This window comes from Macrobrachium rosenbergii, chromosome 20, assembly GCF_040412425.1.
Source record: "Macrobrachium rosenbergii isolate ZJJX-2024 chromosome 20, ASM4041242v1, whole genome shotgun sequence".
NCBI classification, from domain to species: domain Eukaryota; kingdom Metazoa; phylum Arthropoda; class Malacostraca; order Decapoda; family Palaemonidae; genus Macrobrachium; species Macrobrachium rosenbergii.
This window is the reverse complement of record NC_089760.1, coordinates 21332004-21347500: the sequence shown is the minus strand read 5'-3', so window position 1 is coordinate 21347500 and position 15497 is coordinate 21332004. Positions and strand designations below refer to the sequence as shown.

The 15497-nt window shown below is 38.3% G+C and overlaps 1 protein-coding gene across 1 annotated transcript in view; it reads right to left on the bottom strand.

Annotated features, from left to right (window-relative positions):
* LOC136849141 (uncharacterized) overlaps positions 1-2533 on the bottom strand; it is a 3390-nt gene extending 857 nt beyond the window's left edge. The window contains exons 1-2 of the mRNA XM_067122204.1: positions 2249-2533; positions 627-1234 (exon numbers count right to left, since the gene is read on the bottom strand). Coding sequence (XP_066978305.1) covers positions 627-1234; positions 2249-2390 — 750 coding nt within the window. The 5' untranslated portion in view covers positions 2391-2533. The remainder of the gene's footprint in view (positions 1-626; positions 1235-2248) is intronic.
* Between the last annotated feature and the right edge of the window lie 12964 nt (positions 2534-15497).

The following is a 15497-nucleotide window of genomic DNA, read 5'->3' as shown; positions in this document are numbered from 1 at the left end:
ACCTGCAGCATCTACCCTTGTCTCTGGACTGTCCTTCTCGTAGGTTAGCATTGCGTTTTACGTAGTGGCGAGCAACCAGCTAATAGGATTCCACGTTACTGATTTCAAGATCACGAATTGAGAACTATAACCATATCAAAGAAAGCTGAATACATCTAGCGAATACTTAATTACATAACGAATATTTAATTAATTACATAATGACAATTACTTGCCCTGACAAAACGTTTACGTTTCAAATGCTTGTTACAGTAGGCTTGCGTGATGAAAATGAACCTTCATAGATAAGGTATGGGTACTCTAAACTAAAGAAAAACCCGAAATTAGCGACTTTATCCCTATAGTGATTAAGAAGATAAGATAAGGCCGCGAAACGACTCGGGATTTATGGTGTCATGGGGCACCTACAAACTTTTCTCTCGCGCTGTTTTGTCTGAGTGTGCTATAGATGTTCAGGTATCTTATGTTTGTGAATTTAGGTGATAATGGCACAGATAAAAATGGCACAGGCAGAAATGATACACAAAAATAACACAGGTAAAAATGGCGCAGGTGAAAAAAATGGCGCCATTTTTGCCTGTTCAATTTTTTTACCTATATAAACAGCACTGAAAAAGTCGACTCACCGATGCATAATGCAATTGGAAACTATCAGCCATAAGCCTCAGGTCTTCCCCAATAAGACTCCATTCGAGAGACCTGTCGGTATCTTCCTCCTCGACAAATTGCCAGTCTTCAGAATCAAGCGACACGCCCCGAGAGGCATTTTGAACAACAGTGGTGCTGGTCGCCGAAGCATCACGCTGCTCTTCAGCCCTCTGATCTGCTTGCCTCTGTCGCGTTTGTGAACGGCGAGGTGGAGGGACACCCCAGGATAACTGGGGAAGGCTTTGCTGCCTCTGACTGTAGCTCTGGAAGAAGAGATTGCTTCGCATGTCCTCCTCAAGCCTCCGCCTGACCGACTGGATGTGCTCTAGTTTAAGTTGTACCTTCTCGGGACTCCAGTCTGATTTCGTCTTGGGCTTGAGGTGATCCTCCTCTTCATCTCCTCTCTGTGTTCTACAGTTTGGGCATTCTCTTCCCGAAGGCGTTGGTGAGGGGGTCAGAGGGAAGGAATCGAGGTTCTGGTCGATTGGTGACGTTCTCGAGGGGAAGAACTTGTAGTGGGGTCCTCCTTGTTGATGCGGTGAAGGCGGCGGGGTGGTGCCCATGATAAGATCGGGCAGTGGTGAATCTGTAATAATAATAATAATAATAATAATAATAATAATAATAATAATAATAATAAATGCGTTATAAAATTATTGCTCAGCACAATTTTGGAAAGTTATTTTAAATGTGTGCTACGGCACGTGTAATTGCTTTTAAAAACTAAGAACTTTAAGGAAATGGAATTCTCTAATATGGCACAGCAGAATATACTGACATAACGCTAACAATAGATTTTTTTAATGTGGTATTTGTCGCAAGAAATGCTTTCCCTAGGTTACAAACTTCTGCAAGCCATTAAAGTTACGTAACATAGATTTTCTTGCCTATTATCATTAATGACTCTCCTCTCTTTATTACACTCACGTCAGGTAAAATTCGTTTAAGTGCAATGAACACAGGGCCAAAATAGCAATTATATCTAATATACTGAATAAAAATACTTCATAACTGAAAATCGAATGCTTCTGTAACGTAAGACAAACACAAAAATTAAAATTAGTTATGCAAATTCAGAGAAGAGCAAGCAAAGTAATATGTAAATACAAGAGCACACAAAGTAATATGTAAATGTCGTTTAAGGAAAAATTATAAACTAAAATTTCGTGTTTTAAAAAGGTGTCGCTGCGGGGTTGAGTGTGCCATGTACTGATAGCCACTGTGGCACTCTGACACGTAATCGTAAGATATGACTCAACTCATATTTTGCAGGAAAATAATTTAATTTTTCTCTCGCCCGCTCAGTAAAGAATATGAAGAAATACTCAATATGAAAGCACAACACGAAAAAGAAGACTGCTTCTTCTGATAATAATTGATTCACGTGATTAAAAATATTTATTGTTGCGCACTCTCAACTTGACATTTGGTTTAATGAACACGCTAAAAACATTAATTATTCATCACTCCAGAAAATAAAAATGACAAACTCAAATTTCGGTTGGAATCTGGTAGACGATAAGCAAAAGACAAACACTAATCTGAACGAATCAATCCGTACACAAATAAATAAATAAATAAAAAAAGCCAGGATACTCACCACTTCGCAAATGCTGCCAGGACATCGCGGACGAAAAGAACACTCGCCTATCTTTCTCACAACACTGATCACAGTAATGTCCTTCGACTTCCGGAGTAAATCCTAGTGGCACTGCACCAACTTGTAAGATCATGCTCATCATCGTAAACGAATGAGCTACCTGCTATGACAGGGAACGTTCGGGCTTCTATCGTTTTGCGCGCGAGCACGCTGAAAGACGTGTACGAGTTAGCGACACAGTAACCACTAGCTGTCACTCACTTGTTGTCAAACGTTTATGTCTTGGAAACAGGTTGTTTTGGGGTAGCGATCTCCCCCCACAAATCTCTGTCCCATCCCCCAATCGAAAATCGGACAAGTGCGCAGACTCCATAGCGCACTGTTGACCTCTCTGGGTCATCCATTTAATATCCAAATATTTACGTTTTCACCTCCAAAACGTTTTTCATTTATCTTCTTTTAACGTATATTTGAGGATGGATTGAGATACCACAAAACAAAGGATTTTAAGGAAATGCTGATAAGGAATATTTTAGTTTTTACGAAACGTATATAGACTGGAAGAGAGGGCGGGATCGATGAAAAAGGGTCCGCCCCAAAGACATGAATAAACCAATCACAGCGTCGGATGAGCATGTGGTCGATCTTTCGGGACGGAGAGAGTCTATGGATGGAGACTCATAGAAGGAAAAGCCTGATTTGAGGGATGGAGGAAAAGATAGAACACTGGGGGAAGGATAGTAAGGCGGGGGATAGTAAAATCTCGTAGGCTAAGGTGCATGGATGAGGAGAGAGGAAGATAGGGAAGAGATGCTGGTTAGCAAGTAAACATTATAGCGCAAACACGTTCCGCGATAATTCCGAGCTGTTACTAAGTCTGGCAATCGTGACCAAAAATAAGACTGATAACAGTAGAGTACAAATCTGTTCGCTATCTCACTCTTGGGGCGTATAAGATAAATTTTGAATTTCGTGGGGTTTCGTCGCTAATTGAATTTTAGGGGATTTATTTATTATTGCTTAGGGCACTTACTGCTTACTTGAGGAAACCGATTGTTATTATTATTTTGGAGGAAGACCCGCTTTCAAATAAACTTCATTGAAAGAACGATTATTATTATTATTATTATTATTATTATTATTATTATTATTATTATTATTATTATTATTATTATGCGAATAGATTGATGTCAGTAATTTGGAAGAGAGAGAGAGAGACTTCCACTGAATATCATGACAATATGTGGACAAAATGTAGACATGATTTAAGATGTAACAGACATAAATACGTAAACAACAATACGAATAACACAAAGTATGGCAATGATACGAGGTTTTGCTCTTGAAAAATAAACATGTTAACATTATCCAACAGGACATCGATGCCGTCTCTGACATATAAGATGGCTAAGTTCTTGAACTATGTCCCAAGCCTTTACACACCTGCAGGTTGTTCTCTGAAATCCTCCGTTGTATTTATAGACATCTTTAAGACCACCGGACCTGGTGAATAAATGGCATCTCTAATTACACAGAGATTTAGGATGCTATTGAGATCATCTTAAATAACAATTACAGATCTGGCATGGATACCCACACTGTCTCAGAAAAGCTGTTGAAGATGTTAGCATGCGCAATGGAGGAGCCTTTCCTCTCACACAGAAGAGAAATTTTTCAACAAGTGGATGGTCAGGCAATGGGATCATCCATTGGAGTACTCTTTGCCAACATGGACATGACTGCCGTAGAAGAATGGATCTTCAGCAGCCACCAGAGCCCAAGAAACAGTGCCAGATATGCGAATGATATTATGGCCACCAAAGGAGAAAACCAATTCGGCTCTCAACTTTACCATGAAGTACAGCAAAGAGAAGACCCTTATCTTCCTTGATATCCCGGTTGCAACAAAAGCCCAGTATGTCACATCCGTTTTCGCAAAAGCTGCAAATGTAGGCCTCTGTATTAATGCAAGGGGAGAGAGAGCTCATATGCGAGCACGGGCTCTTGCTCTTCAGAGTAGCGCAAAAAAGAAAGTAATTTTGTTTTGCCTTCCAGCGACACAAGCTGTGGAGAATTTTCGAAGAGAGTAACTTCTTCTTGAGGTTACTTGATCATTCTGACTGCAAATTGTGAAAAATTCTTTGAGTATATGACAACCATCTATCTCCTTCATCACGAATTAGTTTTTTTTACCGTAGACCTGAAGAATAGTTTATTGATTTATTAACAAATGTCTTCAATAGGAAATTTTCATTAAGTATATCTTAGTTTAACCAGACCACTGAGCTGATTAACAGTTCTCCTAGGGCCCGAAGGATTAGACTTATTTTACGTGGCTAAGAACCAGTTGGTTACCTAGCAACGGGACCTACAGCTTATTGTGGAATCCGAACCATTTCATTAATCTATTTATTGACATATATTTTATTATTCCGTGCCGTTAGTAATTTCTTAGGCCGTTACTAAGTGAATTTTTTCTCCATCCTACGCAAGATAAAAAAGAATGTCAATTATAATAATAAACGAAGACAAATAAAAATAACGTTCCATACCACGAATAGGATTAGAGAACAAATAATTGTCAAACCCATTCCTTCTGTAACTTATATAGAGGCATACCTTTTTTGTGTTGAGAGAGTGTCAAATTTGTAAATACAGTAGAATAAAAATTCGCAGTAAATCTTGAAATGCTTTCACGCCTATTGGGTCCCTGAAAGGTTACAATCTTAACTTTCCTCCATTTCACCACAATAACTCGTTAAATCACCGCGGTAACTTCGTTCCTAATCTATACAAATGAGATCGGCTAATCGGGTATCATCATCATCAGCGATTCTCCTAAGCGTAAGGATAAACTTTCAAATCCTGCCAAATCCCACTTCCTAAGAAAACACTGTTCCTAAGGTACAGGAAGGATAGGGGTATCCCTGGGAAGGACCTCGTCAGGTTTATTCCTGTTGAATTAAAATACATTCAGACGAGACAGTCAGGAAGCGAAAGGGTCCGAACAGGTGCGAAAGAGGCTGATTGGACGGTGCTCGGTGGGACAGGTAGATTTCGATCTTGGCGTATACCAAAACAGGTCAGAGCGTGAGTCATCACTGATGGGCTTTTGTTTTTATTCCATCTCGGTCTTAGCGTCCCCCATTAGAGGGATTTATTTGTATTTTGGGTTAATGCAAGTAAGACGAAGGAATTATTTATTTATGAGAACAAAATTTATCTTCATGTTTGTTTTTAATTATCTTTGGCTATACTTGTTTGCGGACAAAAATTATATCGAAATGCTTAATTTTGGCTTTTCATTTTAAATTACCGGATTAGTGCAAATTAGGAGAAGGAATTATTTAAATAGGAGGATTATATCTATCTTCATTGATATTTTCATTTTCATTTTCTTTGTTCATTTGCAGACCGAAATGATATCGGAATTTTTAATTTTGACCTCTCATTTTAATTTAATTCACCTGTATAAAATATCTCCATATGACGCAATCATACAGTATTTGAAGTAAGGGAATACATTCATGGGTCGTCACTGATCGTTGTAAGTGCTTACGCTGTCACCGCGCTTCAGATAAGCATACAGATAGGTGATAGCGAAAGGAACTCTCAATACGCATGCGTGAGCACTGTGTTTGTTTATACACACGTATGTGTTGGGGAGACAAAAGATCTCGGACACGGATATGCATTTAGTTCCCCCTCAAACCTTTCATAAATAGATTCTTTTTTCGCTTAATCATTGATCAGTGGAAACTGAAATGGCGTCTAATTTCGTTTAGGGGAAGTTACGAAATCGGTAAAAAAAATATAATGAATGCTGAACTGGAATAAGTTGATGCTCTTTGAAATGATAAAAGCTAAAGAACTGTTGGTATGTCCCACTTTTTTATTTATACGACGTTAGTACATTTCAGATAATGAAAAGTATATATTAATGTTAGAACTTTATTATAGGTTTATTATGACAACTTGGATTTTAATATTAATGATTAAAAATGAGCAAAAGTTCTCTTCATAAGCTTTGAGAACTGACTGATATGATCACCATATGTATTCTTTGACATGTGATAATATATTGACATGTAATTTGCAGATTCATAGAAAAATGCGAAATTTACTTCTGGAAACTTTACTTTAATGAAGCTGATTAACAGGACATCTGATAAGAAAAGCAACTGAGCATACTTACTATCTACAAGTGAATTTGGAGCCAGTATGCTATTGCTTTGACATGTCAGTTTTTTTTAATTTGTTGTGTGAAGTATAAATCTAATGTCCATTTTTCGTAACTTTTCGGTTAACCTTCCCAATATAAAACTGATGCTGGTATAAAACTCTTAGAAACACTATTGGAGAGATCATTAAAAAAAAAAAAATAAGTAGAGTGGGATTTCATGAAAATTTACACCGCCAGCAAACAAGACTGATCCTGTTTGCAGTCTTTGCGGTTTACAAAAACAACAAATCTGAAAGCCTTGGCACAGGTGAATGGACGGGAGAAGACATGTGTCAAAGTTTCGATGAATAATAATGTATAACAAAAATTTTATCTTACAATGAAAGAATTATCTACGGGTATTCAATCTGGATTCTGCAGCTAACAGCCGGAATCAGGTATAATTGTAGTTATTATTTTTTCAAATAGGGTTCGGAACTGAATTTCCAATTGTACGAATTGAATAATGAAGCCTAGTACTGGGACACGTTCGGCCGACCTTTCATCGATGAGGACAATGGAAAGAACGAGCTGGGGTGGTTGGACAGCAAGATCAAGAGATACATGAGGCGAAGTGCAATGATCTAAAGGTGAAACTGGGAGAAAATCGGTAAGAAGTAATAATCAGAGAAGCTGGACAGCAAGTTGCAAGAAAGTAAGCATGAATGGAGGTAAAGTAAAATCACATTATGCACCAAAATGTGAAAGACGTGAAGATTCTATGAACCATGTTACATATGACTACGAAAAAATTGGAAAATATATGAATAGTTATTTTCATGGGCTTGTAGATATAATTACAATTCTACTAATTCAAATGAGGTAAGCATTAAATCCATGAAATCATATTTTTCCCATACCCCAAATATTGTAAGATGCCCAAGATTGGGTTACGTTTTCAAATTAAAGACAAAACAGAAATAATAAAAAGTAAAAAATGCTCCGAAGTTTCTTCGGCGCAAACGAGTTTTCTGTACTGCCGCTACAGCGTATAATCAAGACCACCGAAAATAGATCTATCTTTCGTTGGTCTCTGTATAATGCTATATGAGCCGCGGCCCACGAAACTTTAACCACGGCTCGTTGGTGGCCTATCCTATATCGTTGTCAGAAACACGATTATGGCTAACTTTAACCTTAAATAAAATAAAAACTATTGAGGCTAGAGGGCTGCAATTTCGTATGTTTCATGATTGGAGGGTAAATGATCAACATACCAATTTGCAGCCCTCTAGTTTCAATAGTTTTTAAGATCTGAGGGCGGACAGAATAAAGTGCGGACGGACAGACAAAGCCGGCACAATAGTTTTCTTTTGCAAAAAACTAAAAACCGAGCGAAATGCAAGTCCTGGTGTATGTTGTTGATCTCGAAGAACAAAGCCCATCCCCCTCCAAATGGCACGTAGTCCCTGAAGAGAGAAAAAAAGAAGTGGAAGAAGAACAAAGCTGTGTGACTTATCACTTCGAACACATGGACCACAAAACCGTGAAATTTATCAAGAAGGGACTGATAACGATGATTATTCGACCACCGAAAACGACAGCACTTAGAAAAGGATATCTACTTCATTTACTCTCTCGAGCAGTGTTATCTGATATTTCTGTCTCTCTCCCTCTTTCGCCCGCACTCTCCCTCTCGACCTAAGCAGTGATGACGTAGTTCATAAAGCCATTTCAGTCTCATTGTCTCTGGTATAGAATGTTTAAAATGTATTCGTTATCATAAAAGCTAGGTAAATTTTCAAAAAACATTGCCGTATATTATGCCATTAAATCTACACTTCCAAAATTTGCCACGAAAAATTTGCATACCCAAATATCAAGTAACTGCACTAGACTGAAATATCGGTCGCTAAGTTGCCATTGTATTTTCCATTTGATTTTCTTCTTCTTTACAAGATGTCTCTCAGCTAATTTAAAAAGGAACTGAAACTACAGCACAGACAAAATTTGACACCACAACTGAGAACACGAGCCGCTGATAAACATCTGCCGAGAGGATCGAGGCCAGAGATTCGTCTCAGGATCGAATGACTATGCCTTATGAAATCCCAAAGATTTGGAACGTCATGTTACAAATTCGGTCGCCTTCGTCTACTGGATTTCTGGTGGTAGAATTAGTCTTCTTCCGAGTGTATGCAGATATCGCAAATACAATAACATGGATTAAATAGAAATGACCTAAAGTTAACTTCGATTAAACTTGAGTAATTTCTTAACCACCAGCGGATTTTACTGATATTTTGATGGCGATTACGAATTAGAGAAACTATAGTTGCAAGACATTATCGGGCTTCGTCAGAATAACCCGAAAAACCTTGAGGGTTTTGGTATACCATTGGGAAACTTATTGGCTTACATATGCCGATGGATTTCATAGACCTGAACAGACCACCTCGGGTTTAGAAACAAACTTGAACAGACTCTGGCGACTTTTAAAGATAATGTTTAATGGGTTCGAAAGGGTTTCTGAAATACCTTTATGACGTAGACAGGTTTCATAAACTTTATTATAAGAGTTATTGATAAGTTCAAGTTGTTTAAAAACGAGTGATCTTCAAGGGCATTATCTAGTACACTCAGATCTATCCCTAAACACTATTTACGGATTAGTTTCAGAAATTAAGCATCTGATTTGTTTGGGTTGCAGAAGCGCTCACCCAGTAACTTCGATGAATCTCGTAAATCCACATATCCAGTGTATGTTTATGCTAGATTTTTCAAAAGTGTGATATAGGATTATGCAAATGTCTTGCATTAAACTGAATTTAGTTTGGCAGAAGACAAACTAAATGGTAGCTCAGTTTGACAAAACAAAGACTGCCAAATTTCTGTGGTCAACAAATATACTTTTAAATAACTAAGAAAAACTCTCTAATTGGCTGATAAAAGGAATGTTTCTTCTACAGCATTAAAGTAAGTGAATGCTGTTTCCACAAAACATGACTTACTTTCCAGTTTATTAAAATCTGATGTTTTCATAGTTGTTGTCTTCGTCATAGAAGTTTTTCAGTGTCATAAATAGCAGAAACTTGGACTCCAGTGAAAACTTAGACGTTAACATCTAGAAATCCTTAGATTAACATCTAGAATCCTGGAATCGCAATGGTCTGAAGTCTAGATACTATAATGCAAAAGAAAGAAAGAAAAAAGAATTGAAGTTCTGCAACTTCGGAGGTAAAGCACTCCTCGGTAGACCAAACCGTCTTATCCTTCAAATTGCCTTCCATTAGCAAAAGGAGATCCTGCACCTCTGCGTGGCTTCCTGACCTGAGATATCTCGCGGCGTTAAGCCGGGGGCTTTGGCGGATAACAAGTGACCGTAGGTGACCTCGTGAGTCACGCACCACCATGCTAAAGATTAAGAAAGAGTCGGCATTAGAGGATCCCAGAGGATACTGTGACTCATTCCCAGGTAGATAGCGCTGCGTTTTGTTGTGGTGGCTTTGTCCAAGGGGGGCGGGAGGAAGGATGGGAGGAACCTCGATGATTGAAGCCGTAGTGACAGGGCTATGGATGACTAAGTGGGATTACTCATCAGAAAGGTCTAGAGGACTTTTTCACATTCTGTTTTTCAGTAGCTGACATGTGAGGAGTCTTTGTGAAGCAATGATGCCATATCGCGTTCTCCCGTTGCGTTGGTAAATTACAGATAACCAACTTGATAAGAGCATGCGCGGCGAAACAGCAAAAAGTAAAATTTATGCCAAAGAGAGAGAGAGAGAAAGAGAGAGAGAAAATGAGTGTCACCGATTTTGGGAAAGAAGGTCGCTGATCAGGTTGTTAATGGGGTGGAAAGAAAAAACAAAATAGGAACAAGTGAATTTTTGACTGAAAAGGCTTAAGAAAATTAATAAAATAAGTAAAATTCGAATTTAACTTTCAGCTGGTAATTCATGTCTTTTACTCGATCACAGTAAATTCCATATATATGCCATAACGCTTGCAGAAAAAATCACGTTTCAGAACTTACTTTTGTTTGAAACTATAAGCTTTGCGATAACACTATGAAAGCTGTTATCAATGTATTCCTCATATATGATTAACATCAATATCTGTTTTATTATCTGAAATGTTTTATTATGTGATGTTACCGAAGGTCAGGTTTCAGTAAAACGGGATTCTCTGTCAAACATGTAATGACAGATATGAGTTGTACTGTTAGTGTGTGCAAATCATGCATTATTATTAGCTAAAGGTGACCTCAAATATTACTTATTTTATTTATTTCAATTGTTTAAAATGTAATATGACTTTTTTCAAGCAAAAAACAGTGGCTTTACGGATATTTTCCGGTTACTGTATTTTCTCTACACAAGTAGAACTCCAGCTTTTCTGAATGTATAGAGCAGACAATTAAAAGAATTTATCTTTGACGCATTCTGTTCATCTAATTGATAGAAATGATGTCTTCAAGAACGATTTCACTTCTTATTTAATGGGATATAAATTTATTTCCTTCCCTATTCAAAGTTAACAATTCGGGCAATGGGGAAGCTGACTCATATCACTCTTGATCTTGCAGATATCCAGCTCCAACATGCTGGAAACCTAAGCATCTTTCAAATCAAAATCGCCGTTTATTTTATCGCGAAGCAGGAGCTCGCGTAACCATAAAAGCCACGTGGTATTTCTTTCTTTCTTTCTTTCTTTCTTTCTTTCCTTCGGAGAGAGAGAGAGAGAGATTATTTCGCACTTTATATCTTTTCCTTTTCCTTCCATTTTCCTTCGCGGTACTCTCCCATTTGACTGGTTTTCGTTACTATAACACTTTCCTTTCTAGCGACAGATCGTAATTTCTGAAGGGTTTGCAACTCTGCCTGTCTCATTTTTTCCTTTTTTATTCTAAATCTTTTCCTCCTCCCTCCTAGTACTCTTCCACGATGCTGGTCTCGCTACAATGACACTTTCCCTTCTGCTGATGGGTACCGTCAGATCTGAAGGGATTACAACTGCTTATTTCAAATTTTCCTTTTTTCATAAATTAATCTCCAGAATCTGCTTTCAACTCCGAAGGTATTTCCAGTAACGGGCTGCTCCAAAAGCAAGAGTCCGTGCCAGCACATGGCTAGCTTAATCCAGGACCCTGGTTTAATGTAACAACAACAACAACGAATCGGAGAGATAGAGAGAGAGAATGGGTAGGTGGGCGGGATGGGCTGTTTGGGGTGTGGGGAGCGGGGGCGGACGGTGTGGTCATAGGAGGTCTTCTGGCCCCAAATCGGCCTACCTAATGAATTGCCCTGTGGTACCTCGCTTTTCTTCTCGACCCGAGGTCTGACTGATCCGCGGTCGGAGCTCTCCAGGTCAGGCGGATTACTCTTCATCTATCTCTAATTGATCAGTATAATTTAAACCGCGATATTTGACGTCAATTTCATTAAACTTCTCCCACGCGAACAAGGGTTTTGTTGTCTTAGCTGAGGATAATGAGGGCTCGTTATATTACGAGATAAGAACGGAAAAGTAAACACATTAGAGGGAAGGTGTACGTACATATGTAGGGGCGCGTACGCTCATACACACATATATGATTAGTGATAAGTTTCATAACCATTTTTACGTGCTTCGCGTTAGAACTTAGAATGTTTGATGTTTCGGAGCAATTTTATTTATTTTCGAAAATGCATAATTTTACAAAAAAAAGAAAAAAAAAATCTGCTGGATATTTTCGTAGACACTGGACTGTTTTGGTCAGTAAGAAACGCTCATTTTGGGATTAATGTATTTTATTTGTTTCATTTTTCACGAATCTTATATATTCTTATAGCCAATAACTTAGAAACAGTACCGCCATCATTTAATAATCATCAGTAGATTGAACTACTTTTTACGACTGTTATATTTTTATGTTAATTCTTCAGTGCCAAATGTAAATGACGATAACATTTGAAAATCGTTTAAAAAACCTTCTATCTATAACCAACTAACCAAACTTAGTAAGCGTGGAATATTGAAACATTATTATCCCGTCCGAGGATTGGCGCGTGGAATCGCTGCTGTCTTTGGCGGCAAAGACAAGAAGAAGGAGGTGGCAGGAGGCGGGGAAGGTACCCAAGACATGCCCCAGGGGATCCTTCGACCACGTGAAACACGGATTTTGCGGGGACCTCCCGTCTATGCCCTAGGGGCATTTTATTTTATTTATCAAGGTACATGTTGGCACACGTACTCAAGTGGAAACAAGGCTAATGAGAGACCTCGACGTGGTAATCCCCCACCCCTGGACGGGTGGAACCAGACTACAGGTACAAATCTATCTCTCTCTCTCTCTCTCTCTCTCTCTCTCTCTCTCTCTCTCTCTCTCTCTCTCTCTCTCTCTCTCTCTCTCTCCTGAAGAATACAGTCTCCTTTCGGTTTGTAAGCAGATGATGATAGACACAATAAATGTGAAAGCCTTTTAAAGATTAATCGAAGAGAAGTATTGCATAAAAATATGCAACACCAAATATCTTATGAAATCTCAAAAAAAAAAACGGAGACTGGTTGACGAATCAGACAACGCAGTGGATATGAGTCGAAAGCAAAACACTTAAAAGTCTCGAATTAAATTCCAGTGTGGATATCCCAGTATTGTATTCTTAATTCTCCAAAACTAAATTGTATTTGCGTTCAGGAGAAGTGACATTTTGAATATCTTGTCCCAGAGTTTTGCTGTATTAGTTTCCAGTAGAATGGCTGTTTACAATCACCAATGCGTAACTGAACAACAGTTTTCTTTTAATTTACTTTTGAAAAGTTGATCTTTTCGTAGTACTGCACTAGGAGACTTCAGGCTCCCCTTTCTCTCTTTTTAATCTCAGCTGACTGAGTGAAAAGGATGCTTATGTCTTAATCTGAAGATGAACCTGATCTGTTAACGAAGACATTTTGCTAGATAATTTTAAAGTACTTTGTCTTCGGAAGCGCACATGATCGCGAAATGAAATAAGAAATATATCAAGATTCCCTATAATAATATTATTCGTATCATTATGATATTATTCATGTCATTATGGATTTTTCCTTGGTCTAGAGAAAAGAATATCAGTTCAAAATAACATTGTAAAAACTTAATTTTGCAGCCAAAAGATTTTCAAGACATTTTATCTTTTAGGAAATTTGTCTTTCCAGAGATACAATTCACAAACACTAAAAACGAGAGATAATCACCCTCATGTCGAGATATCTCATTTCCATCACGCATCCGAGAAAGTTCGATATGTGGAAAAATGTTTGTAAACAAAATCCGAGGCAACAGACTGACACTTGACATGGGAAAGGAACAGCATGAAAGGTCTCATTTATGCCCATCTGTCCGAGGATCTCAGCCCTTTTATATGAAATCACCTACATTTTCGAAGCGATTCATCTCCCCCAGAATAGATTACAGCCTCGATAACTTTATGGTATAGAGCTTGGCTTTACGGATATCAACGAACATAGAATTTCTTTCTTCTACGGTCACCACAAGCCAAGGCGACTGACTCTTCGCCTTCTAATGGGTATAGAGAATTCCCTTCAAAACGTTCCCCGGGCGGGCATTGCCCTACGGAACCGACCAACAATAACCTGAGGTATCCTCTTCGATGCCAGCACAATTGAACCTCTTGAGAATGTACAATCCTTCTTTGGCCCTCTGAACCCTTGGCGACCAATGTATGAAAGGACTCTTTATATCTGGAAGACATAAAGTGGACAAAGATCTCTCTCTCTCTCTCTCTCTCTCTCTCTCTCTCTCTCTCTCTCTCTCTCTCTCTCTCTCTCTCTCTCTCTCTTCCAGTACCAGGCGTGACCCCTTTTGGCCTATCTTTTCACGACGAGAACAATTGGAAGGATTTGAAGATGAATAGAATGAGCATTGAGAGCTCGTGTAAAAGAATTACGAGCAGAAGGAAAAACACGGGTCACAAAGAGCAGGCGAGGAACGACTTGTTCTAATCATAATAATGTAAATAATAAAATGATGATGGCAGCTACAGTGATAATCTCAAAAGTACGAAAAAACAGTGATTACTTGTTATCATAGTAAGGATGTAGGATTAATGCTTGCTACGGAAAATTTCACACCTGTCCTTTTTTTTTTAATCAGCAAAAAAATGATGCTGAGTTTTCTCTTCATGGGTACAATATGGTAAAACTTGATAACGGAAGGAGGAAAAGTATCAGTTCCACTACATGGCCATGCCGTCCATTATCGACAATACATTCATAGTGAAATGTATCAAGACTATAAATTCATATTATGTTTTTTTTACATCTGGCCACTATTTGGATGAAACAAATATTAGAAAAACATTAGTCATTTCATATGCAAATTATCAACCCTTTACCTAAGACAGAATTAATTATAACCTTGAAAGTATGGTGACAGTACTGAAGATAAGAAAAGAGCAGGAAAAGGCGGTAAACAGAACAAGGCTAAGAAAAGCAGGAACGAAACGTAGGAAATAAAATATAAAGATATTTCATGTTATCATGATTCCACTCCCATTCAAAAGCAAAGACTACAGGACAGGTAGGCCAATCATAGTCGAAGGAAGGTATATTTAGGGTCATAATTAAGCAAAAGGTACTCGAAAGAAAGATGTTGATGGTCGCAGTAAGAGAAATTGAGCCATCAGATAAACAAAAAATGGTAAAAAAAAAAAAATTCATTGGATGACGAGCGCCATGGTTATAGTCTCAATCAGTGAAAATGTAACTGAAAAGAGGAGATATTGAAGGTCACAGTTAAGGAAAAGCTAACCAAAAGGAGGGGATTTTGAGGGTTACAGTAGAGAATTTTGGGGGTTGTGGAACCTTAAAAGGATGGAGGGGATGTCGAAGGTCAGGGTCAAACAAAGCAACTGAAAGATAGTAGTGTTGAGAGTTTCATTTAAGCAAAGTTTAACTGAAGGGAAAGGATTTTGAGGGTTGCAGTTGGAAGGAAGGGAGTACTGTGGATTGGGCCTAAACCTAATTGATTGGAGGGCAGGTTGAGGATTGCTGTGTCTTAGATAGGTGAAAAGAAGGGATGGTGAAGGTCATAGTTAAGGAAACCCTCAT